At 46.6% G+C, this 26,562-nt stretch overlaps 1 protein-coding gene across 1 annotated transcript; it reads left to right on the top strand.

The window, feature by feature from the left end:
• The first annotated feature begins 231 nt into the window (after positions 1 to 231).
• Positions 232 to 25,656, top strand: SMCO4 (single-pass membrane protein with coiled-coil domains 4). Its single transcript, XM_084536204.1, has 2 exons — positions 232 to 395; positions 24,544 to 25,656. Exon 2 carries the CDS (start codon positions 24,676 to 24,678, stop codon positions 24,853 to 24,855), a length of 180 nt encoding a protein of 59 aa, XP_084392330.1. The 5' UTR covers positions 232 to 395; positions 24,544 to 24,675; the 3' UTR covers positions 24,856 to 25,656.
• Positions 25,657 to 26,562: the final 906 nt, after the last annotated feature.

The following is a 26,562-nucleotide window of genomic DNA, read 5'->3' as shown; positions in this document are numbered from 1 at the left end:
CTGGCCAGTGCCCGCCCGGGGAAGGCAGCGCTGAGGCGGCGGCCGCCCGCCCTCACCTCAGGGCTCGCCTCAGGGGCGCCGCGCCATGAGGGGAGCGGGGCGAAGCTGGGGGGACAGCGGGAGCCTCGGCGGGCGGCAGAGGGCGCCCCGAATTCCGCCAGAGAGGGGCCGGGAGGAGCCTCCGGCTCGGCTCGGCCGAGGAGGGAGGGAGAAAAGGAGGAGAAGGAGGAGGAGGAGGAGGAGGAGGGAGCTGCCACGTCCTCTGCGCCGAGCGGCGCCAGCCCCGCGCCTCACTCAGCCCCACGTGTGGCGGAGCGGGGGAAGTTGCGGCGGGGAGCCCGGACTCTGCCCCTCGCTGGCCGCCCGTCCCTGCTCTCAGGAGGGCGCAGCTCCGAGTAAGGACTCGCGGCTGTCCCGGGGAGGAGGTGGAGGGGAGGGAAGGGAGAGCTGAGGGGGGAGCGGTCGGGGCTCCGGGAGCCCGCTCCGGGCTCCTCCCGGGGGGAGCCGCCGAGCTGAGGGACTCCGGGCCGGTTGGCTTGCCGAGGACTTCCAGGGGGGCTCCGAGTGCTCCAGGGAGGTTAAAAGCGGAAAGTTTTGAAGTGGGGGGAAGCGGGGAGCCGGCCCCGGGAAGGAGGGACCCGGCTGTGAGGCGCCGGGGGCGGCCCGGCCCCGCCGGGGTTGAACGGCGACCCTGCTGGAGGGGGGATCCGTGAGGAAAATAACTCTTGGAAATGTGGAAAAAAACTCCTCAAAAGGCTCGAAACTTCCTCATCTGGCATCTATTTCTTTAATTTCGCTTCCTCATTCGCGAGCGTGTGTGAGGAAGGACCGAGACCTGTGTTTAAGCAGCCGGCCGAGGGGGGAAGTAAGCTCAGGAAAGCATTAAAAGGTGACCCAGGGGAAAGAAAAATACGATAATCCCTTCTGAATGCAAATATGCTGCTTTTACCCCTTCCTTAAGTGCATTGGATTCATTTGTTCGTGTGTTGTCCCTGCCGTGTGCTGCCGTGAGTTCAATTTGTAGCCTTTTTCGGGTCTCTGTACAGTTGGGTACCTTAAAAAATAATTTACTTTCCGCTGTGTTTCTAAAGCCGTTATGCTTCACACCTTTTAAGACGGTAGGGAAAATAAATGTTGTCATGGTGTGGAGATTTCCATATTTCCATTCCGTGGTCCTGCCCCAAATTTGTGTCAGGTTTTTGCGGTCTCAAGCGGTGCCCGGCTGCACTGGGGCCTCCTGGGGATTTTCGTGATCCTCTCAATTTGGAAAACCTGATTGTGTGTTATTTTTAGGTCTGATGAAATTGTCTCCTTTAAATGAAACAAAAGTCTTGTAGTAATTCCCTGACACCCTGTTAAAAAAAAAAAAGTTTCTAATTAGTGCATTTTTAATAACTTTATCTCTCTTCTAACTGCCTTTAGTGGCCTATTTATACCACGCAGACCTCCTAGACTGAAGTTAAGAAGAAAGCAGGTTTTAGACTGTTCTTAAGCTCTGTAGTTAGAAATTTCACTCATCTTTGTCAGATAAATGAACAGCTCGTTGTTATAGCAATTTTAGTTGTTACTTTCCCTCATGATATGCAGGAAATGTAGAAGGGACGTTTACCAACAGGGATCTGGAGTGTGGTTGTCAAATACTTTTTATAACGTAGGAAATTCTAGGAACTACCTGTTTCTTCAGTGCTCTTTCCAGCAGGGACTCGCACAACTGTTATCTTCTGCTCCTCAAGAGGGTTTTGGCGAAGCTGTTGAGTGCAAATGCAGAGTGATATAGAAGAGCATGGACAGCACTGTAACAGACAGAGGTAAAAATGAGCCTTTTACAGAGCTCTGGGCATCTTCAGAGGCTGCCAGGGTGGCCGTCAGAAAGCCCTATTTCTAGTGAGTCCTTAGCAGATCACTCTCCAGGGGTGCGACCAGTGCTCGCAGGCCAACAGAACTGTCCCTGTTTTGCCCCGTGAGAGGTAATGGACACAAACTGAAGCCCAGGAGGTTCTGGTTCCATAGGAGGGGCACTTCTGTACCGTGAGGTGACAGAGCACTGGGACAGGCTGCCCAGAGAGGCTGTGGGGTCTCCTTCTCTGGAGATATCCCAAACCCTCCTGGCTGCCATCCTGCACAACGTGCTCTAGGTGATCCTGCTCGGCAGGGGTTGGACTGGGTGATCTCCAGAGGTCGCTTCCAACCTCAGCTGTTCTGTGACTCTGTGGGTGACTTTGCCTGAGACAAGATCTTAGCAGTGTCAGCGTGTCCATGCCTGTGGACGAGCTCCTGGGCTGTGAGGTGATCCCAGAGCACTGGGCTTGAGCGGAGGTTGCACTGTGTGAGGCAGCTGCCCTCAGTCACATTCCTAGCTGCTCTTGTGGAGGTGTGCACAGCAACAGGTGAGAGAGTAGACGATCTCCTGGTCACTGCCTTATCAGTATGCTAGCAAAATTTTATATATATACTTAAACTAATTATGTTTTTCCATGCATTAAATAGGCAGTGAAGTGCTTTTGCATATCTATACAATATACATGCTAATTAGGTGATATGAGCTATCTTAGGGGATGGTCCATAGACTCCACAGTAGATCTTTTGGCTGTGGCACTTAATGCGTAAGGTAACAGTTTATTTGTTCATTTTTGTTACAAATTTTCTTTCTCCCTCATCTTTCTGCCTTGTGTGTTACTTTGAAGCCCAACGAGACTTGGCCCGGTGCTGTGTGCCTTACCTAGAAGCAGTGCTGTAGAGAAGCTGAAAAGGGAGAGTTTTCTCCACGAAGAGTCGCAGGAGACCTGCCCTGGTTCAGCAGGTAGCAGTGCTGTCATGGGGACTGCACTTAAAGGAAGATTAATTTATCTTTTACAGTGGTATCAGGGCTTGAGAGAACTGAGCACAAATTCTCTCTGCTGAATTGGCTGGGTTTGCTTTTACTCTTACAGCTGTGTGTCCCAGCTACTCCCGAAGAGTCTGAGCTCTTCGAGAATGGATCTGGCATTTCTTGATTCAGCTATTAGGTCTGTGTGCTCTGGAGCAAAATGATCTGTCTGTCTCCCTGCTAGTTTCTCCAAGCACTGCAAGAAGTATCTGTGGATTCATTGATGTCCTGTTGTCCCATAGTGATTTGTGTTGCGTGCAGATCTGAGCTGCTCTATTTTTTTTTTTTTTTTTGTGATAATTGTTTGCTTTCTGACAGCACAGAAAGATTTCTGTAATATCTGGCAAAGAGATCTTGGCTGTTGTCTTCTCAGGAGATCTCCTGGTGTTAATTGCTATATGGGTTCTTTAACCAGGTGGCATTTATTTATTTATTTATTTATTTATTTTACAAAATAAGAGGTCCTGAGGGGCCTCTCTGATTGTTATGTTTCTGTCCATCCTCCCCCCCCACCCCCAAATTATTATTATTATTTTAATAACTATTGCAATATCAGCTTTCTTGTAAGTGCTTGGGAAAGCCGAGAAGTTACCTTCCTTTCAGCCCATACGGGAAGGAGTTGTGTTGACAGATGTGAGCTCTGTGAGGATTTGCTGAGCTCTTAATCCTGTTTGTGGCTAATAGGCCACGCTAATGTGGAAGGGCATCTCTTTCAGTGTATAAAGGTCTTAACTGCTGCTACCTTGGGGAAAGGTGCAGTTAAAATCCTGTAATTGTCTTAGCAGGAATGGCAGTCCCAGAGGTTGTCGGTGTAAATCTCTGCAACAGTGCAGGCCTCCACCCCTACTTTTTTTTTTTTATTTATTTATTTTTTTTTTTTTGTGAGAGAGAATTTTACTTGTTAAGACAAAGCCTGAAATAATTGCTGTAGGCAGTAGAGGAAGGAGGCTCTGCACACTGGATGTGGCAGACAGCCAGAGATGGATATTTGTGAGCCCTTTAGGCACACGTGTATCTTGAGGGGATGAGAATGTGTGATAATATTCTCTTTGTTGTCTTTTGCCCTACCCCTGGTTTGGTCTCAGGGTTTTTTATTCTTCTCCATCCTGCTTAGTTTGATTTCTTGCACAGTGTTTTCAGTTGCAAAGAAGTTGGTCTCTTCTTTCTCCCTTTAAAAGGTGAGCTCTTTGCTTTTAGATGTCAACGTGACTGGAAGTTTCTGGCCACCTGTTATCATTAGAAATCATGGAGAATTTCTTGAAGCGCAGGGCATGCCCTGATTGAATTGTTCTGTGTTAAAGTTCTGAAGGGCTAAGCATAATTTTAAGTATATTAGCAACTTGGCAGAAGCTTCCCTGCCTGGTCCATCAGTATGCTGGTCAAAACCCAAGCTAAATAAATACTCTGCACTGATAGCATGTTCCCTGCGGTTCTGTGTGAGAGCAGAAGACACCACTGTCCACCCTGTGTAATTATTACGTGCTGTTAAAGCACCTTTACTGGGGCCAAAGGAGTTTTGTGTAGTTAACTAGTGATGCTCCTAGGGGCCAAAAGGCTTTCGAGCAAAGTAACCTTTTCCTTGTTGCTAATTTGCTGTATTAAAGACACGTGCAAGACAATGAGTGACTTCAGATCTCTGCTGAAACCAAATGGTTGATGAAACCAGGACTAGATGCATACGTGGAAGACCGAGAGTGATTTGTGGCACTGCTCTGCAGTGTGCAGGAAGCTCATTTTTTTTGGTTTCTCTTGAGTAGAGGTAGCTAACAGTGCCAAAAATACCTTTATTTTTTGCCTTTATATCAAGCACTCACTATAATAGCTGCAAGGGAAGGCTTCTGTGACCGTAATGTATTCCTTCTCTAACCGGCTTATAAAAATTGGACAAAATAATAGGGAGACTCAGTGGAAGTGTCAATCTTGAGGAACTCTCCTTTTCTTTAAACAGGTGGTAATGATAATGCTGGGCTTTTCTCCATCCTTCACAGCTGCCTGTGGACTTCCTGAGGTGAAGGAGTTTAAAAAAGGGCTCTTCATGCAGGTAGAGTGAGCGGGCTCTGGCCCACTCAGGTGGGTATTGGCTGCTAGAGAATTATGGCAGAAGGTGAGGAGACAAAAGCCCAAGGTTTTGTGAAGTGGCCAAACCTGTGGTGGAAGAAATGCTGAAACTCATTATCAGACTCATCAGTGCTTGGGAGCTGGGCTGGAATGTGAACCTGTGACTGTTGCCTTAAGCCTCAGTGCCAGCTAGCCTCTTATCTGCTCCCTTTCACAATTTTTAGTTTATCTCCTGTTTGGATTGCACATGTTTGCCATTAGACTTTTTCTAATGATCCTTTTCTTTGCACTCCAGTTATCTCTGTATTTCTTCCCTTTTTACCCCCAGCTGTTTTTTTGTCACTTTGTCTAATATTTTTAGTCTTATTGTTAGATTTTTTTTTCCCTCTCTCTGTGTCTCCCTCCCACAATGTTGTTTACATTGGTTCTTCCTTTACTTTCATCTTCTTATATTTTTCTCCTTTTAACTCTCATCCTTGGAGGAGCCAGTTTTACTTTTGGAGACCAGCCCTTTTGTATTGATTGCCAGCTGCTTTTATTGCAACTAATTTGCATTCTCTGCTCTCATTGTGCTAGACAGAGGACTAGTGATTTTGAGTAGAGCTCTTTCCCCAAAGGCTTTGCTCAGAAATTGTCTCAGTATTTCACAAAAAGAGTGGAAAATAAAGAGCAGCATCAGTGCAAAAGCTGCTTCTGCCTAAACCAACGTGTTTGTGCCTTTGTCACATGAAGAGCAGAAATGTGGCCGGCCCTGCTGCAGGCACGAGTAACTTCTCCAGGCTGAAGTGAGCTGGAGGCGAGGACTGCAGATTGCTGGAGCATTGGATTTACTTACATGGGCATCCCTTGGACTTGGCACTAGGAACCCCTTAAAACTTCAAATAAATAAATAAATACATAAAATAAGACCCTTAAAAATAAGTCTCTTAAGAAGTGGACCCTTAAAAATACTGATGGACCCTTAAAAATAAGACCCTTAAAAGCCTTAAAGCTCTTAAAAAAAAAAAAAATAGTAAGAGTGCAAATATACTGTGGTTAAAGGGCTGAAGAGCTATGGCTGCGTGATGATATAATTAGGAGAAAAAATGAAGCAGGTTAGGGTGGGCTTTAACACTCCAGGTAGCACCTGCCTTCAGTTAGGGTCTCTGATAAGGGTCTAAGGGTCTTTAATAAGGCTCCTGGAGCCTTATATTGCTACCTATAAAACCCTCGTGTTCAGCCCATCTTGATGTGGGCCTTTGTACCGTGTTAGAGCTATTAGATAATCATGCCTTGGATGTACCAAACCTCGGGGTGTATTCATCTTGCGCTCAGACTGCTTTCTATTTATAAATTGGTCTCGCTGCTTTTCCACCGTATGTCTTTCTTTCTTTTTTTTTTGACACCTTGGCTTTGTATCCTCAGAGAGCAGTTCTCTGACCACGATACAGTGCTTCGTATCAGGCCTGGAGAGGAGGCGTGCTGTATAAATGTGTTATTAAAACTCACTGAAGCTTTTTGCCTCTAAAAAAGTCCATTTCCTAGCTTGCCTGCCTCCTAGTTGTTAGATGGCTGTAGCATCTTCTGCTTCATGTAGCGTCTTTGTGTCATGAAAGACTTTGTGCTTGGTCTTGCTACCCAAATAAAAGGATGACAGAAATAAGGAATGATTCAGATGAACCTTGAGGAATACGCTTGTAGTTGTTCATTTTTACGACCTAGAGACCTTTGCACTTACTGTACTGGGTCTCTCCACAACCCCACCCCACCTGGCACTGCAGTGCCACCTCCCTAGCAGTGGGAAAGCACGGTGCTAAATTTCAGGGTAGTTTAGGACAGAAACTGCAGATCTTAAATGGCTGGAAGGGGTTAGGTGGTGACACTGCATAGCACTACGAAAACAGGTTCACTGAATTGACACTTTAAAGGAGTGGCCTGTAGCTGCAGTGTTATGATCTGTGAGGTGTGTTTGAAGGCGCGGAGTAATTTGTGTGGAAGGGCCTTAGCCTGGAGGAAGGGGGCGCAGGTCAACATCTTGCCTAAACGTCTCGGTTTGGGACTGCTTCTCAGGAGTCTGGATGCAGAACTGAGATTATTTCAGTCTGCAGACCGAGCCTTAGCCAGCTTCCCTCCATTGTTCAAATCTTTCCCACAGTGGTAAGAGAAACATTTGACAGGATAGAAAACACTCTGTGAAAGTAAGATTTGCCCTGAAATCTGAGTGCCTTGAACTACTTCTAAGATTTTTACATGTTTAAAAGATGGAACTAGCTCACTCTTTTTTTTCCTGTTGCTAGTTTATTTTGCATGCTAACTCATTGTATGGTAATTTCTAGCAGAAACACTTCTGCATCTTTTTTTTTCTTCCTTAATGACATAAGTTGGGGAAAAGGGACTGAAAGATTTGTATACGCACATTTCATTTTTTGTCCATGTCTTCCAGCTATAGCACTGCCTTCCTGAGTGGGAGAATCAGAAAGTGAGACCTTTCTGTTCTGTGTCCAGGGTAAAACACAGAAGCCAGCAGTAGCAGTTGGAGTGAGAATCCGTTTAACTTTGTGGACCCTTGCCCTTGTTAAAAACAGGATGGGTTATTGCTACTGAACGTGGTGTGTTTTTTTTTTTTGATTTTAAAGAAAGTTCTTAAATTTATTACGTGTTTAAGGGGGAGCAGGGGTTGTTTCAAACACCCAAAGAAAGCTGTAGGAATAAATCCTTGCAGGAAATTCAGTTGCAGGCTGAAATATTCAAGTCAGTCTGTATTTATTAACATGAAGTTCCTCCCAGGCTAATTATCCTCCTCCCAACACTGACAGCAGGTAGCTACACGGTGCCTTGCAGACGCACCTCCACTTCTGTCTACACTCTTAAATAATTAGATAGGAGTTGGATCTTGTCTGTAAGCCTCCTAGCTTTGCTATTTCAGTGCTCAATTTAAAAAGCAGCGCTGAGAGGCTGGCCTTTTTAGCTTAGGCACAGCACTGCTCTAACAAACTGCTGCAGCTTTTGAACTGGAGCAGGTTTGCGTCAGATCTCTGAACAGGAGTGAGGAAATTTGGGACCAGACGTTCCCCGCAACCGGTAAGTTTGGGAAACTGTTCGGTGGTGTTCGTGGCCCTTCCTCATCCTCTGTACTTGCTCCTGAAGTGCCCAGCTGCCAATGAGAAGGTACCCGTGCACTTGATGCTTACATTTTTAATGCCTGGCTGCATTTTCTTGGCAAAGATTGGTTTTCCAATGCCTCTCTCGCATCAGTGCAAAGAACTCATTGGCCCCGAAAGCTTTTCTGCTTCATGCACTTTGACCTTTTCAATCACTTTGTGTTTTTTTAAGGATACAGCCCTGGATAATTTACAAATCCTGTGTTGCTGAGCTAAATGACATTTAAAAAAAATATATTTATTTATTGGGAGAAAGGTGTGTGCTTTGATGATAAATGTGTGTTTTTCTCTGTATGACTTTATCTTTGCTCTGTGCCATGCGATCGTGAAGGAGAAATTCAGCACGAAGAGGCCTTCTGACAGGTTTTGGCCTTAGCAGCCCTTAGAAGCGCAGGAGAGGAAGAATTAAGAGGAAGAGCTGCAGTGTGCAGAGTCTGAAGAATTACCATCAGTATTTCCAGTCCCCGTTTCGTGTGATGTGAGGAGAAAGTTGACTGAGGATGAAATCTGAGAGCTAGATAAGGCCCCACAAGCAGCAGAAAGCTTTCTGGGCTGTGCTCAATCTTCTAAAATACAGTTTAAGAAACAGCCAACAAAATATGTTTTCCAGGGGCTGAAAAGATTTCTAGGTGGTGATTCCTGTTCATCTGTAAGCTTCAAATGCATTTGATAATCCCCATAAAATGTGATTCAAAAGTATTTTTAAGCTTAACCTTATTTTAATTAAAAAGAGGCATCATGGTAGGATATTCCACATTGCATGTTTGCTGAACCGCATATGCTAGCTAGATAAATGACAGGAAATTTTTGCTCTCTGCTGTTTATTTGCTGCTGTCTTTGGTGCCAAATTTTAGTTGTTGCAGGGTTGTTTTCTTTGGGAATTGAATGGGGATGCATTTTTTGCTGAATATTTTCATTCTGGGAATGTTTTCATTTGTCGTGTGAAAATGATACAATGCTGCGTTACCAAAAATAAAGAAAAGTTAGGTTGTAGGCATGAATTGTACTGTCACCTGCTTTTTTTCATGTAATAATTTCAGTAAAGGCTGAAGTTTTGTTAGTCTTGGGGAGATACAGTTGCTTTCCAAAATAAATATTATTTATGAAAGTTTATTTCAAGTTATCTCCGGAAGAGTGAACAGACGAGGTGGGGGGTATATGATGTTTCCTTTGGAACATACCTTTTCCAAATGTATTTTTAAAGGCTGCTAAAATGTTTCCTGCCTGGGAAACCAAGGAAGTCAAGGCGAGAAGGAGGGCATGGCCATGGCTCTTACTTGAGTGCTGTGGCGTTTCTATGACTTCCATCTCCTACGCAGCTACAGGCTCTGCAGGAAGGGGATGTGCAACTTGTGCTGCAAACTTTCAGGTTTCCTTTTTCTGCGAGCACGCTGGTTTCTGGCTGAGCCACTTTGGCTGCTGGGCTGTCTCTTTTCATCTTCCACTGCCCTAGAAGTGTCGTGGTCTCCACAGGTCCTCGCCACCCTGGGTGGTTAAAGATCTCCTCCCTCCAGCCTCGTGCTTCCAGCAGCGTGGCAGCATCAGCGATGTGCCAGTCCCTCTGAGTTCTGCTGCCGGTGATATTTCTTGTGAATAAAGTGTTGCTGTTACAGAATTCCAGGGAGCCCTGAATATAAATGTATCAATTATGTGTCAACACAACAGCATCTGTCGTTGAAATTGGGTATCATTTATTTGGCATCAGCATAGCGAAGATTTGGCTGGCGGCCAGGGTAAAATATTCCAGCAGCAAAAGCTGCAACGGGAGCCATCTCTGAAGTAATTCTCTGAAATTCAGGTGCTCTAACATCATCTCTTAATAAATTCGTAGACATTAGGGACCTTAAGCAAAAAGCTTTTCAGGTTTCAATTCATGTCTGGTTTTATTTCTTTTTCATGTTCAATTATTTTTTTTGTTCTTGCTTTCTGAAGGGATGCAGACAAGGTGCTGGGATGTATGCACCCTGTGATTTGAGATACTTTTTTTGACTTTGCATTTCATATTCCAATGCTTGTTTATACAAAAATTCCAAGCGAGTGCAATCGGTGATAGCTGCTCTGGGGAAACTTTGCTTAACTGTGAAAGAGGCAAGGCTTTTACGATAGGAGAGTTAGAAATGATATCTTTTCTCCTCAAAGATTAGTAATTATTTTTTTCATCTTGCTCTCTAATCTTGCTTGCTTTTTCTCAGACCTTACCTAACTAAGTTTCATGCTCCCAGAGATGTGAGTGAGTCAGAAAGGTAATTTCAGAAAGTTAGGAAACCCCCAAGTCTGTTGGACACCCTATTTGTCAGGGATGCACTTGCTGTGGCTCAGTAAGTGTTTTAGGGCACCTGTGGGAAATCAGAAGGGGATCCCTTTGCTTTTATGGAGGATTCTTATCAGCCTCGTGGGAGGTAAAGAAGCAACTCCTCTGTTGAATGGAATAGCTTGTAATGGCCAGCTGTTGGCTTCTGATGTAACCGTCTTGGAAAAAAAAAATAAATATAGGAGGCTGCAATTTGTCGAGCAGAAAACGTGTCAGAAAGATTTGGAGGTCATGGGATGCCTCCGCATTCCTGCCTCGTTTCTTTTAACTGGCTGGGCTCCAACAGTCCCTGTCCCCTCACCACGTTAATGCTCTTCACTCGTGTGCTGAAGAATCTCCGTTCTAGGAAAGCGTTAAGAACAATGCAGAGATAAAAGTAGTTGGCAGAAAATATGCATTGGGTTTTCAGTGCTGGGAGAAAGGCTTGTAGAATAAAGATGAGCTTTTCTTATTTATTTATTTTTATTTATTTTTTTTTTTTTTCTGTGAGGTTTGAAGTCCTGTGAAGTTCAGTTTCTCTCAGAGGGGGGAGAACACCGAAAGGGAGGGAGGTCTATGGCAGTCTCTGCATCTTAATCCAGTCAGTTTCTGTTTGGGTAGAAAAGAAATAGTAAATTTGGATTAACTCTTAACTTTGTCCTGTCAGAAGGAATCACAAGCCTGGAGTTCAGTAATGAAACCTCTTTAGGAAAATCGATGCTGCCTTATCCGAGCTCAATTTATTCAAGAGGGCAGCTCTGCTGCTGCCCTGGCAAAGCCTGGATGTCATGATTAACCTCGTTGTGACCGCTCACCTGACTGCTGCCTTTCCACGCGGTATTTACGTAAGCACGAGCTGAGCTGATAGTGGAATGCTGCAGCACAATTGTACGAGCTATTTGGGGGAAAATCTGTTTCCAAACCCTATGTGCTGCGTGCATCAGCCCTGCTGAAAGCGAGGGAAGCCCGTTCAGAAATCCGATGAGCCGTCTGCTCTCCGGATGAGTTACAATCGCTGTCCGACGCGGCGTTCAGCAGGTATCCTCGTGAGAGCTCCCAGAAGTGTGGGGTCAGCGGCGCCGCTCGAGAGGAGGGAGAGTGTGCCCCGTGTGAGAGCTGCACAGCCTGAGGTCCAAGGTTCAAAGCAGAGTGGGGTCACGCAGTAGCCGGTGTGCTTGCTGCAGCTCTGATCGCCTCTGTGGCTTTCTGCAGCTTAAAACAAATCCACAGTTCTTGTATTTACTTCCCAAAGCTCTGTTTCAGAAGTAGCTTTAGTTAATGAAGTAGCCTGTAAAGTGTAAATTGTGGTTCTCTTAAAGCAGAGAATATCAGGAGGAGTAATCCTAATGCCAGCTGTACCTAACTCCCTAAACCAGGGATCTCAGCCCACCTGGGATACGCAGATGCTTGTGTCCAGGGAGAGACTTGCCCGAAACCAGTGGGTACCAACTGAGACGAGCTGCCAGACTGGAAAGGAACTCATTTTGCTTCCTTCATCTTCAGTTCTTCCCACACATGCATGTCCAGAGGTTTATGAGCCATGCTGACTTGTTGCTACCACAATGTCCCTTCTTCACCCTTAGGAACTGACACGTGCTATTTGGAAGTGCCCTCACATTAAATTTGGGGGCCTCTGAATCTACTTTTGGTACTGCAGCTCTCACACTGAGGCAGCGCAGCTTTTACCTTGAGGACCAGCCCGTGTGGAGCAGTTGGCAGAGACAGTCCAGCACGTATCCAGTCAGCCCTGGAACCTTACATAAGCCGTTCTCCATCCACTTCCCTCAAGGAGAACTTGGATGATTAATATTTATATAAAAGCGTTCGTGTTTCCACAATGAAACTGCCTCACTCTCAGAAGAAAAGGTGGCTTGTCCCTTGGTGGCTTGGTGTGAAAACCCTCGCAAAGGCTTTCAGCGGCGCTGCCTCCAAGACAGGCATCAGCAGAAAAAACTAAGGTCGTCTCTAATTCGGTATTTCATTTCATGAAATTGCCTACTCGGAGAGAAATAAAACATTTACATGTATATTAACCAATGTTTGCCAGCTCCTGGAAGAAAGCCAGTTCTCCCAGGGCCAAACAAACACTGAGTGAATGAGTAATAATCTGCTATTGTCACTCCTAATTTATGGATGGGCTGATAGAGCCATGTTTGCCATTTTAAGTTGTCCTATTTGCTTGAAAGGCTCAAAATTGTGATTAGCTATCAGCCTGGAATTGTGGAGGATCCACAGCGTGCCCGCTTATAGCTGATCTGCTGAATGTAGCTGGTGCGAAACTTCCCAACCTCCCCACGAGATAAGAAGTAATCGTGGAAGGGGATGAGAACACGTGAAGGTTACAGGAGTTTGGGGACTCCCATTTGGAAGCTGCGCCTCTTAAGTGACCCTCAAGGTCCCTGTGCCTTGTTTATTTTTTGAGGAAATCTGTTTTATCTCGTTCGTGTTGGTACAAAGTTAAAAATCTGTGGATTCCCGAGATAACGGTTACATTGAGTTTGTGTGGTTGATAAGTAAGAAGAAGGAGAGCACCATACTGAGGACTTCACAAAGATGGTTTGTGTCTTAGAGCCTTTTTATTTGCTTAAATTTTCAAGAAATGCAGTAAAAAAAGTTTTGAAAACTTCATTTTACACATTTTTGCGTGCTTTCCTAAGCTAACAGCAATCTTTGCAAGATTGGGATGATCGAAAACAGCAACAAGATTGTTTTATTTTTATTTTTTTGGCTGAGAAAGCTGCATGTTTTTTAAAGGGAATGCTTAAAATCCGTCTCGTCTGAGGCCCCTGTTCAATACTGCAGAGAGGCAAGTAGCACAGCATCCCTCTGGAGCAGGACCTGAGGCACAGAATCACTCCTGAGATGAAATTCTCCTCGGGCTGTCCTGGGAATTTGTCTGCGAGATGCTGCAACACCGCCCCTGAACACAGCGGGAACTGGAGGAGGATTCCAGACCTCACAGGTCAGCTGCCCCGGGAAAATCCACGGTGCGGAGATGAGACCGATAACCGGTGTCCCTCTTAATGACCTGGCTCCCATCCACATCTTTTAGCCTTAATTGCATTTCCTTGCAGCTTTTTCCTCCGCGCGCTGGTTGGGAGCTGACCCAGCAGAGGCACCTGGGGCTGGGGCTCCCTCTGAAAGGTCAGCCCCGGGGCTTAACCCTGCCCTGCAGAGCCTGAGCTGCCTCTTGGTGGTCACAGGAGCTTTGATAAGACAGAAAACTCATTTATCTCTGATTTGAGAGGGCAGATAACACGGGATCCAAGCCCTGTGTCTGCTGGGCGATGGGCAGGCTCCTCCCAACAGCCATTCCCTGCATGCCCACGGTTCCCAAACCGCCCACGGGCCCTACAGATGTAAATTGTTGCAGGTTCAGGGGAAAACCCGAAGCAATTTGCTTGCTGAATGCCTGCCCTTGCGTTTAGCCAGAAGATAGCCTACGAAATGTGGCTGAGGTGAGCGAGGAAACAAAGCCAGCTGCGTTTTTGAGAGCAGGTCAGTTGGTTGCTGATAAAAATGAGAAGAAAAAAAAGACAAAAACAACACACACAACAAAACCAAAACCCACAAACCCTACCGCATGGAGGAGTTTCTTGAAATTACTCCAACGCAGGGAACTCCTGAGATTAATCTGCATCAATCTCCAGGAAGAAAGAAAGAAAGATGCCTGCTCAGGTCTCAGCAGCAGCGGGTGCCCGCGGTATTATAAATAGAAAGCAACACAAATTGAGGTGCTTATTCAATTTGCCTTTGTGATGCCTTGAAGAGTTGTAACGGAACAGAAAAACCACTGCAGGAGCTGGCTTAGGAGGGTGCCTTAAATACCTGCGCTGCCAAAGAAACCAGAACAAGTTAGAATAATGGGTAGGCTTGTTCAGGAGAAGTTATCTAGCAGCGATTTGTCCCTGCCACAGAGAGGGTGACTGAGAGGTTTGGAGGGATGTGACTGAGCAGTGGAGGGCTTAATTTTTTGGACGGTTTTAGTGTGGTGTTGAGTTTTAATGCATTTTCCAGGAGGTTGCACCGTAATCCTTTCTAGAGCTTATGCTGCTCAAGTTTTTCCTTGTTTCACTTTTCCCCTTTCCCCTAGCTGACCAAAATTAATTCTGTGGGAAGCATTCACGCTTGGGAAACGGACGGGTTCAGAATGCTTGCTGCCTTTTTGGATAAGGCTTTGGTGAGGGTTATATGGCATTCAGAGCTTTCTAAAGCTGTTGAAACCCTGTAGGGTCTCCCCAGCGAGGTGGCTAAGCAGAGCAGCTAGGAAAGTAAACCAGCTCGGAGCAGCAGGCTGGACTGGCAGAGAAGCCATTAAAAATGAATCAAAACCTGTCTTTTTTTTTTTTTTTTTTTCTTTCTTTCTTTAATGAGATGCTCAAATTGATTTAATTTGGCAGGGAGCACACTGGGAAACTGCAGTGTGGGAAACTCAGCCCGCACGTTTGGGAGCCATGAGCCGGCCTGTGCGAGATGCTGGGTGCTGCTGCCCCTGGGGGGATGAGATGTGCTGTGGGGCGGTGTCACAGATCTCCTTGGGTCCTGCACCCTCCAAAGCAGCTTGTGTGCCACAGCAACCCCTTGACGTGACCTAGCTGTGGTTAGCAGCTCTGGAACAGGAAAGTTTGGGTCTGCTCAGCGGGGAATGAAGCTGGGATGCTGCGCTGGGGGCACTGGGGGTGACTTTGAGAGTGCTGAGAACACAGCAGAGCACTTGAAAAACAACCCAAATGGAAAGGAATAAATGTGAAGGGAGAGAATTAACGCTGTTAGGTAGGGAATGTCATGTTTTGGTCTGGGGAAGTGCTTTAGAAGATCGCTCGTAATTTGTGGTGGCTGAATTCTGGTGTGGAATCAATAGCTGCTTGCTGAGCACCGAGAGCAACTTGCGAGGCCCCTTCCTTTGACTACCTGCGCTTGCTGGTAATGGACTGCCATTACACACACAGCTCCACGCCGTTTGCTTCTGTCTTGAGTTGTCCTGAGTGTCCTGAGCAGACGGAAAGCCCTGGCAGAGGGCACAGCCAGCGGTGGTGCCAGAGCAAAACTGCCGAGGCAAAACCAGGTTTGTGTCCGGGGGCTGCCTCTGCTGGGAAACTCCCTTTGCTTCCAGCACGTGAAACTTTTCGTTCATCCATCTCTTTTTAATTAATTTATTTTTTTTAGGTCTTAATTAAACTTTCTGCATCGGAATTAGTTTGCATTAATGTCACACTGTCTTGTTATGTGCAAATTGACAGACACTAACAGGGATTTGATCAGCCTAATCCAGCTGTATGTAATTATGTGCCTTCTCCTTAAATAATTGCAAGCAGAGTCTATCAATCACGGCAGGGAAGCCTGCTGCGTTATTGTAATGTGGGATTGTTTAGTGAAATGCAATAAGGCTGCAGGTTTAAGCCGGGAAGTAAACAGAATGAGGTTTTAATGAGAGCAGTGATAGGAAGACCAAACTCCCCACCCATCCTGTGTTGCGAGTCTCAGTCCTCATCTTCCTGTCCCCCCAAAGGTGTCCTGATTGCTTTGTTGTCGCAATGTTTGAGCACACTGCTGTGATTTGGAAGGAGCCTGGGGAAGCTGCAGGTTTCTGGCTGTCAGAGGAGTTCCAGCCTCACCCGTGGTGCTGTATTGATGCAAGGTGGGTTTTGTTTCACTCACTGGTAACTCGATTACCCGGATCAGCCAAGGGAGCGCAGAAGGCAGCAGAGGTGGAAATGAACTCAGCCACACCACAGCAAAGCAAAACACTGTGAGGCGCTTGCCCTGCTTGGAAAATGAGGAGCTGAGGGAGGCTCCTTTCCTGCGGAGATGGGAAAGAGGTTCCCCTATCACACACACTTCAGTTTGTGTTGACTTCTGTGTTAGTTCCTCTGTCCCGTCCTGCAGCCCTCCCCTGGCATGTGCACGAGAAGGGAGAGACAGGCCCGGTGCCAGCAGCCTTTCCTCAGCCTCCTACTGAAAACCCAGCTGTGCCAAGAAAAGCCTGAAAAACCAGAACTTCAAACAAGCCCCGAAACGAGTGAGTTTGAGATCACAACCCCTTGTTCGACTGCATCCCATTCCAGGACACTTCGTACCTCAGCAAGCTTCACTGTCAGGGCAGAGTTGCCCATTTTGCCCTGCAGGACTGCCTTGGGAGGCTTTCAGGAGCTCAGACACACATCAATTTTGATTTCTGTTATCGTGGAGAGTTCGTAACATGAGCCAGAAGAGGGAGATTTCCCTTTGTGCCTTCCGAGGAGGCTGCTTCACAAGAAATCTGAGTCCAGCATTCACAGAGTGTCGTTGTTTCTAGATGTTGTCCTGGTGTCTCTCAGCTTTCCTCCTCTGTTGGTCAGTCTCCATCATTCCAGCAGCCCCGCTGCCACCCCAGGCTTATCCCTTGGGTTTTCGTGGTTTTAGGCTCCACAATCCGTTCTTGCTATGGGCACGGATTTTTTTCCCTGCCAAGTTTTAGTCGGGACTGACTCTTCAGTGCCCAAGTTTTAATGACAGTGGAGTTATAATGAAAAGCAGCGACAGTCCCTCAGCTCCTGTGTTTGCATTACAAAACCCTAACGTCAGCCTTCAGACTTGTAGGCGTTCTGCCTTGCTCCTGTCTGGAACTTAAAAAAAAGAGAATTTCCCATTTAGGATTTAGGGTTTCCCATCGCCAGCTCAGAGAGTGAGTGCTGCAGGGGTGGCAGCTCGGTTTGTGGTGCTGAGGTAGCCGCGAAGTGAACCTGGGAAAGCAGCACATGAATTTCAAGGAATGTGACACCGGCGGCTATTGGGTTTATTTAACGTGGCTATTTAGAAGCAGTTTGGATTTCCATAAATGCAGCGGACAGATAAATGTCTCACCTCTGCCGGATTTTTGTCAGGAACAGCTGAGAAAGCAAGTTTGCAAGAAAGTGGCTGAGCAAACACGTGGTGTGAGGTCGTGTGCTGGGTGCTGTGGGTTGCTGCCCCTCTGGGCAAGATCATCCGTGGCTGTAGATGCAGAGAATGACGAGCTTTTTTCTTCCAGCCCGGCCTTGGGAACCGAAATCAGGCAGTGACAAAAATTGCATGTTTATTTTCCTTGTGTTTTCGGTAAATATGATTCCTGCTTCTTCACCGGACTGCCTCTTGCAGAGGCTGTCTTGATACCGAGTCTTTATTATCCGCATGGACAAATCTTGGTTATTTGTCCCTCTGTTTGTAGAGCAAAAGGACTTGCCTCTTTATTTTTTACTCAGTTTTCTGCTGTTTCTTTGCCACATTCAGGGCAGATCGGATTGCTCTGCACTGGATGCATGAGTCTGAAATGCCATCACCTCGTCTCTCTTCAACAATTCCCCCCCAGATGCAGAAATCCGCGGCTTTTTGTTTCTAATACAGATTGCTTGCTGCCTCCCAGTCCTCGGGATTGTGAAAATCGTATGGAAACAGCTTTTTGTTTTGACGGCCTCACAGTCCCTGACTTCCTGGCAGTGCTCAGTGATGGCTTTCATTTCCCAAACGCTGCGAGGAGTTTGGAGACTCTCAGAGCTCCATTTGCAGTAAATGGGATGTTGCAGTAATGACGGGGCGACACAGAATGTAGGGCTGTAATTTGGCAAAAAAAAAAAAAAAAAAAGAAAAAAAAAAAAGAAAAAACCACAACCAAAAACTCACCCCCCCCCTCTCACTAAAAAATAATGTTAAACCAACTTCAAGCAGCATCTTAATAGTTCTGTATCATTATGTGCGTAATTAAAAGCTTTTGCCCTGGAAGAGGGGGGTTGTTTTGACTTGTTAATCATAATTTGCTGCAGTGAAGTCGGCTGAGGTAGGTTCATACGGTATTAAGGATCGGCTTCACGCCGTGCTGCGAAAATCCATTTCTCACAGAGCCAAAATCTTTCTCGTAATGCTTTTCTTCACTTTTAGCGCTCCGAAGTCGTGACAGGTAGCGTCACCGAAACATGAAGATCTCAAATTTAGCACTGTGAGTATTATCTTCGGCTGCTTGCCGGCTCTGCTGGATAACTTCTGTCTGGGAGCAGCAGGCACGGTGACCCAGAGCATCCCATAGAGCAGGAGCCAAAGTTCCCCGTGTCGCGGTGAGCTCTTCCCACACTCCTTCCGCACTCAGTTGCCTTTGTTTCAGTAGGGGGACAGCTCGTACACGTTAAAAGTTTATTTTTTGAGCAGATAATGGCTGTTTCTCCGTGTTAATGGTCCCCCGGAGCTGCGTGTCAGCGCCAGAAGGAGCAGTCCTGCAGCTGGAATTGCTCACTTCATTGCAAGGCTGCTGGAAGTGGGTTTGGGGGAGGAGGGAGGGAGGGTGTGATGGGGATTAAAGCCTTACGTTAATCTTCTGGGCAGGCCCGCTCATTAGGGTTCAGCTGTTTCAGTCAAATTGACAGATCTCTGCTCCATCCATCTCCATCACCCACACAAAGGGCTGCACAGAACATTTTGCTCCTTCGGAGCCTGTCAAATAATAAAGATTTTAAAACTTCTGTTACACTGAGTGTTTATAAAGCAGCGTGATTGTGCTTGGACGTGGTTGGGAATGTAGCCGGACAGTAAGTGCTGCAGTTGGATAAAAAATGCTAGAATCCTGCTTGTTTCTTTTTTATTTCCCCCTTCAGAGTCAGGTTTGCAGGAGCGTGAGGTGCCTGGTGTCGCACAAAAAACTCAGGAGCAGTTTTGGCTTCTGACTGCAGGAGCTGGGTGTTGGCAGGTCTGAGCTCTTCTGCAAGTCCCGCAGGGCACCCAGGTCGTGACCATCTGCAGGAATGCAGGGGAGATGCAAGGATTCGCATTTTTCTCTCACACCTGTGAAAACCGAAGCACAGGAAAAGCAGGTGGCGGAGCTGGACCTTGGCCTGGCCGGTCGGAAGGGCTGCGTGCAGACCCAAGGTCTCTGGAGACCCCATCTAGAGCTCTGTGCACACGTCTTGCTGTTTGTAAATCTGTCCCAAGCTCCTGCTGAAATACATTTTAAAATTCCTATTTCGCTGTATCTCTTAAGCTGGCCAAATCACGTTAGAAATGGGTGACCTTGCCGGTGCTGTCGTCGCAATGGCCAGACCTGAGAGCTGCAGGAAAGCAAATCCCCCGGCCAAAACGTGGTATTTCACCTCCAGGCGAAATCAGCTGTGGAGTAAATCTGTGCTCCGTGGGGCAGCCCGAAACAAGCCTTGCTTTTACTAAATTTTACCTGGGGCTTGGATAACAACGCCGCACACAGTTCAATCATTAAAAAAAAAATAAATCGTCTGTGTGGTTTCAAAGGCAGGAAATAAAGTGGGGTCTAAGCAGCAGCTAGACGTTAACGAAGGCGGAACCGTGACGCTGTTATCCCTGCCAAGCTGCCGGCCGCAGGCACCCCGAGGTGGCCGGTCCCTGTGCCACGTTTCCTTCAGCTGCCACCTCCTCGTGGTGGTGGCCTCTTCCCATCCCTGGGGCTCTGCTCCTGTTCCAGCCTCTTTGCAGGGCGCTGCAGTGCCCTGAAGTCACAAGCCTGGCAACAGAAACAAGGAACAAGGCGATAGGTTTGTGGGTTTGGCTTCTTCCTCTTGACTTGCTTTCGGTTCTGGTGTGTCCTGGTGACTGGGACCTACTGGGTTTTGGGGCTTTTTGACGCTGCAGTAAGGCAAAGAGCGTTGTCTGCTTACATATCTTGTGTCCTTTTTCCTTCCCGTTGGCAAGCAATTTGGATCCAGCACATCCTCCTGGTCTCCTGTTCTGTTGTTTGTTTGTTTGTAATGGCTCATTACAAACATACATGGCCCTAGGGGGAAATTTAAACGAAAAAAATTAATTCTCGTCGGGTTGTTTGTTTGAATTTCAAGCTGATTTGCTGTCCCAGAAATGTTACAGTGTCGGGAGCAGGATCCTGGGGCCAGGTTAATCCAAAGTGGCTCACAAACGCTTGTAATTCAGGATTTGGAGAGAAATTATTCAGCTTAATGCGGTTAATACATTCACACTGTAACAGCAGTGAGAATAAGTTCCTCAGATGTCTAGACGTGTGATTACACTAAGAGCAGATAAACGAAATCTGCTGGAGCTGGCTCTGCCTTTCCTGGTGCCCGGAGCAGCCATGTGAGGAGCTTCTACCTGCACATCACTGCTGGCCAGGGTTCATTTCATGGAGTGTTGTGGGCTGCAGCTATTCCACTTCTGCGGGACTCTGTTAAAATTTTCTGTTGGTATTCCTGCAATTGTCCCAGCTGAGGGAGTCACTGACTAGCAAAAGCAGTGGTTGACCCAGTTTGGTGTTCATTTCCAGCCCTGGAGGTGGTCGAGGAGTTCCTAGAGAATGGGAGGTAACCTCAGGGGGATGCCTACAGCGTGTGACTGCACTTGGAGTGGAAAGAAGACTCTCAGCTTCTGTTTGAGGAGAAAAGGCAAGTTTCCAGCTCTCCTGCAGAGTGAGAACGCTGGTCACTGAGCTTGGAAATGTTTGCACAAGGCTGGAGTACACCGAGGCCGTCGCTTTCTCATCACCCTTCTGAGAGCAGCTTGATCTGAGAGATTTTAAATAGGCAGTGCTAACTAGGTTATTAATTACAGCCCTCCCAATGCTGTTTTATCTCCTTCCCCTCCTTGTCCGAGTTCGGCCTTTCCAGTGGGCGAGCAGGGTGATTCCTGTCCCGTGAAGCCCACGTGTGGCTGGTGAGAGGCCTGGAAGTGGATGAGGACGGCCGTGGCCCTTACTCTGCACAACACGGGCTGCAAACTTTCATTTTATGCAGCTGAACAGTTTGTAGGCACTGCAGGAACACGCCTGCACGTACCTGTACAGCGTCCTGGACCTTTCCTGTGGGCAAGTGTTAACTCCTGCAGAAACCACGCGGGCTCCTAGAGGCAGCAGGAGCCTGGCAGCAGCTCGCAGAGCCTGGCGGCCTCCTTTCTGTGGTTCAGGTAGGATGAACCCTGAGGCTCATCTGGCTAAAATCTCTAGGCTGGTTTCTCTGCAAGGCCACCTCTGCTGGTAGCAAAGCCAAATAGCCCGGTCTGCTGGCAGCGTGTTTGAAGATGGGTGCCAGATTCCCAAACTGGAGAGCACCAGCTTGCAGCTCAAGTGGCGCTGACATTTGCAGGAAGGCTTCGTGTTCCAAGCCATCAGATGCTAGCTGGGGTATGTAATTAACTCGGTATCATTCTGCTTCACAATGAAATATTCAAAAGAGACTTGATGTTTCCACTGCCTGGGTAGCAAGTGATGCTGTGTAGAGCAAAGCAAACGTTTATTGTTCGAGAGATTGGTTTCATGGCAACTCCTGTTTGTTACTATGGCACGTGGAAAGTCCCAAAGGATTTCACTGTCCATCACTTCTTGGGTCTTGTGAGTAATCCAGACACAAAGCCCGCTGACGTGCGCTAACAGTAGAGACGGAAAACAATATGAAAATACCTGAAATGCATCTCTAGTTATCCCAAGGGATAAACGTAAAGCTCTGTTTTGCATAGTAGTTCCTCCGGAGTTCGGTAACAAAGCTTGTGACCAGAGTAGGAGGAAAATGGAAACTGGAGGAGAAAAACAGAGGTTTGTTTTCCCCAGAGGAAAGCTAACAGTGAGTTGGAGAAGTGATTAACGAAACAAAAAAAAACAGCCTCCCCCCAAAACACAGATTGCAGAAGTTGCAATACCAAAGATTTTCTCCTGAATCAATAAGAGATGAGGATTTGACGAAAGGAACAGGTAATGGCTAGAAATCAGGTAGTCCTACTTGACTGAACAGACTGGAACAGGGTGTGATGTATTTGCTCCATCCCGTTCCTATTTGCCTCCTCATTATGAAGTTCACTGATGGCTTCTGGTCTCTAAATACGTTCTGCATTTCAGCTCCAATGCTGCAGCTGGCAGAAGGAAGACTTTCTAAGACTTTCTAAGGCTTGAGCTTTGTCTCCTCTTTTGAGAACCATCCCAGCCAGCCAAATTTCCCTTTTATGCTTTACCAACACTGAAAGGAACTGCTTGATTCAGAGGCCAAGTTGAATTTATGGAGTTTAAGATTGGAAGAAGCTGGCAAGGCGTGCACATGGGATGCAGAAGGAGCGACCCCAGCTGCCCATGGGTCCTTCACGCTGGACTTGTTCCTCTGGATGGCACCCAGGGAGGAGCTTGGACAGACAGACAGACAGACAGACCCGCTGGTTTGCTGTTCCACATCGTACCCGAACCAATGAAACATCTCGCCAACCTGACCGACTGGGTGAGATTCACAACAGGCAGCTGGCTGCGAGGAGGAGGGATGAAAAAAAGAACAAGAGCCCTTCTGCAGCAGCACCTCGCTGATAGGTGGGGATTCTCCTTTTGGACGTGGGCTTTTTAGTCTGGCTTTGCTTCTGTCGTCAGGCTGACGAACAAGGCTGAGCGATAACATCAGCAGGAAGAATCTCACTTTCAGTGAAAACCACTTTTTTTTTTTTTTAAGGTAGTCATAAGACAACTTGTAACGTTGACCAGGATGACACATCAAGAAGTCGTGCCTGTGGTGAGCTGCGAGCACGTTGCAGCTTTGCTTGTTGCTCTCATCACCTGCAGCAGCACGCTAACATCAGGCTTGTGCTGTGATAGAAAAGAGAGGAAGGAAAGAGGCAGTTGCAGTCACCCACTAATTTCGTCAGATGTTTAATTCCCGGTACGTTGAGTGATGGAAAACCATCAGTTCCTATTCATTTCAACCAAAAATTAACTGCTCAGCACCAGTAACTGTTCCACCCCAATTTGTGCTCAGCATACAAGTGCCCTGCGTGCAGTAGGGATGTGGCAAGGAGGAACAGAGCCAGCCCGTGGCCCTCTCCCTCCCCCAGCGCAGGCAGTGACTTACACAGCTGCAGGCAGTGTCGGGGGAGAGAAAAACTTCCCTGCGCCCTTGGGTTCAGTAACACAAGCACCTCCTAATTCTCCTTTCAGGAAGGCTTCACGTGGTGCGGTGTTTTTGTTCATCTTGCCTGATAGATCCTTCTGCTTTTAACAACCAGTGCGGTTGATGCTCCAGAGCAACCAGCTTATTAATGACTGCTTGTCTAAGACAGCGATTTGTCAGCAGGCTGATTATCACTTAGGATGCTCTTTTTTTTCTTTTCTTTTTTTTTTTTTTTCTTTTTTTTTTTTTTTTTTCTCCATAGAAAAATGACAGCTGTAAGGAGAGGGAGAGCACTGAGTCATGTTATGGTTTAGGCTGTGTTCTGTAAGTTAAGCGGCTCCTTCTCCACGTCCCTTCCTGTTCGAGTACCCTTTATTCCCATAAATACCAGGTGTGGATGATAAATGCTTAATGCTTTTCCTTATGACAGGCTGCCTGCTTGCCCTTCCTGGTTCTGCAGATTTGTGGGGAGCCACAGACCTTTGGTTGGGAGCCTGCTGCTCTTACAAGAAGGGGCAGCTGGTGCTCTGTGTTGACGCAAGACTAATTCATGTTGTTTTCATTAAGTCTTTAGCTGTGTTATCTTGTTTGCCTGGGAGGATGAAATGTATGGTGCTGGGCTTTGTTTCCAGCTTAATACAGGGCAAGTTCAGTGCTCCTGGTTGAATGGACACACCACGACAAGCTGCTGTAGTTTATCCTGGGGAAAGTGTTGCTGGACATCAAGGCCCTGGAACGTGTCCAGAGCAGGGCTATGGAGCTGGTGAAGGGCCTGGAGCACAAGTCCTGTGAGGAGCTGAGGGAACTGGGGGTGTTTGGTCTGGGGAAGAGGAGGCTCAGGGCAGACCTCATTGCTCTCTGCAGGCACCTGAAAGAAAGGTGTGGGGAGCTGGGGGTCGGCCTCTTCTCACAGGTAACCAGGGATAGGACCAGAGGGAATGGCCTCAAGTTGTGCCAGGGGAGGTTCAGGTTGGAAATGAGGAGACATTTCTCCTCAGAAGAGCAGTCAGGCACTGGGACGGGTTGCCCAGGGAGGTGGTGGCGTCACCGTCCCTGGGAATGTTTAAGGAAAGGTTGGATGTGATACTTAGGGACATGGTTTAGTGGGTGACATTGGTGGTAGGGGGTTGGTTGGACCAGATGATCTTGGAGGTCTCTTCCAGCCTTAATGATTCTGTGATTCTACGATGAAGTGAACGAACACGATGCCATTCAGTTTCATTCAAAAAAGACGAGTGGGTATTGATGCCAATCAGGGAAAAGCTTTACCAAGTGAAGCTGGAAATAGTTTTAATAACTGTATTATATATGTAGATTTTGCTCAGAAGACTTGCAATTTTCCCCTTTCTCTTGCAGTTTCTCGTACAGCCAGCCAGCTGAAGGAGACGGAATATTTCAGCCCCCTGCTTGGAGAGACCTTGGCCCGTCTTCTGCAGCTCAACTCCCCTCACTCCTCCACTTTGGCAACCGAAAGATCCTCAGAGGAAAATGAGGCAGCTAAGAGGGAAGCCCAAAAAAGAGACCTCCAAAGACAAAAAGGAGAGGAAACAGGCGATGCAGGAGGCCCGGCAACAGATCACCACTGTAGTGCTTCCCACGCTGGCTGTTGTAGTACTGCTGATTGTGGTGTTTGTTTATGTCGCAACTCGCCCAAATACGACTGAATGATGCGGCGTTGCAGACTTTCTACCTTCGGGGTATTCATGCTTTTATCAAGAGCCAAAAGAAACTCTCTGTCACTCCTGATACTTTACAAAAGAACTTGCTGGTGTCTTCGGTCTTTTCTCTTGGTTAGGGTTCCACAGTTTCTCTTTAGGAATGTAACATAAAACGTATTAGTGAATGTGCCAGTACGTTTTATGGTCCAGTTCATGTGCCTTTCAGACTTTTAAAATGGTGTTTTTCTTAAATCTGTTTGAAGTTCTATATTGTAAGAGGAAATTCTGTTCTGCTATAAATTTGTAAAGAAATCAGCGTTCAGCTTTTATCACTGCTATGGATAATGTTGCTCCCATGAGCTCTTGTCTGTCTATTTCAGAACTTCCAAAGAAGTACATTTCTTCTTTGTACTTAATGTCATATGAAATGCTTTGATTCAGAAAGGATATATTTATTTTTTGAATAAAAGAGAGAAGTCTTACTTGGAATGTTATTTTGAAAAAAAAAAAAAAAAAAAAAAAAGTGGCTTAATTGTGAAAGCCTACACTGTGTAATAATTTTTTTCATTAAACACTATATAGTTCACTCAAAAATAATTTCTTTTTTTCGCAACGAGATGAAAACATGCAACGTGAATGCTTCAGGATCCACCAGATCCAGGAATATCAGAAAGGTTGGAAAAACAGATTTTCTACCATTTCTGCCATTTATGGTGAAATCACGAGTACCTACATAAACACAGAGAGTTGTTTATATGAATGTTAAATATTTAAATCCATAAAGTGGCAATAAAAGGTGGTTTTGGATACAGCCCTTGGTTATTTTTTTCCATTTTATTTTACATTTCATAAGGGAAGGAAAAGTGATGGTATAACTCTAATCTCTTTACTGAAGTGAGCCACTGTCCTGTGAAATCCCCTTCCTCCCCTGACTTAAAGGGAGCTTCGAGCACAGTTTAGGCAGTTTTAGCCTCAGAAGTCAAACTATAAATTCTGTTTAAAACGCTTGAGTAATTCTGTATTTTTCTACAGCCCTTTCTAGTCCAAATATTTGAAGGCACTCAGCAAGCATTAAGTTTCGAAAGACTTGGGAGGAAGGAATTTGAGAACTCTTGACTCTTGCTTAAATACAGACCAAGCAAGCAAGAAAGTGATGCTACAGCGTGTGGGAGCACAGCAGGGCGTGCTGCTGTGCTGCTGTGCAGGCAGGCAAAGACTATGCCCATCTTTACATCAGGTGCCACCTTCTAGTGGTCCCAGTGAGCTTGGTGGGACTGTTTGTAGGTCTGCCTGTGAAAAACTGGGCTCTTGCCCAGTTTTAACCCAAGCATCAACTCAATGCGTTGTTCTATCCCTTTGGGTAGCCAAAGCTGTTTTGCAAAAAACAAAAACAAACAAAAAAAACAACTCAGCAAACATAGGCAAGCAAATACAGCTTCCTGCATTAGGCTCTGCCCTAAGGCAAACGTCCCCAAAGCATGGTGAGCCTGTGACCAGGTACCAACCAACCCAGCTCAGGAGGGGACGCGTACCCAGTTGTTACGCTGGGATGGCCGCTGCTGTTAGTAGTGCCTAGAACTAAATTGGCTCTGCAGACCGGGTTGTTTTTGAGATACGAGATCTGCTTAAAGCTGAAAGGGAGAGTTTGGATAAATTATTAGGATTTGTTTTGTTTTGTTTTCCACCCAGTTGGCAGCGCAGTTGGGATGGCAGCACA

Source organism: Aythya ferina (genome assembly GCF_964211825.1).
Source record: "Aythya ferina genome assembly, chromosome: 1".
NCBI lineage: Eukaryota > Metazoa > Chordata > Aves > Anseriformes > Anatidae > Aythya > Aythya ferina.
The sequence above is the reverse complement of the archived record's forward strand: the minus strand, read 5'-3'. Positions and strand labels throughout refer to the sequence as shown.

Excerpts from the sequence above, each read along its gene's own strand:
- SMCO4 (XM_084536204.1), top strand. The coding sequence starts at position 24,676 with ATGAGGCAGCTAAGAGGGAAGCCCAAAAAAGAGACCTCCAAAGACAAA.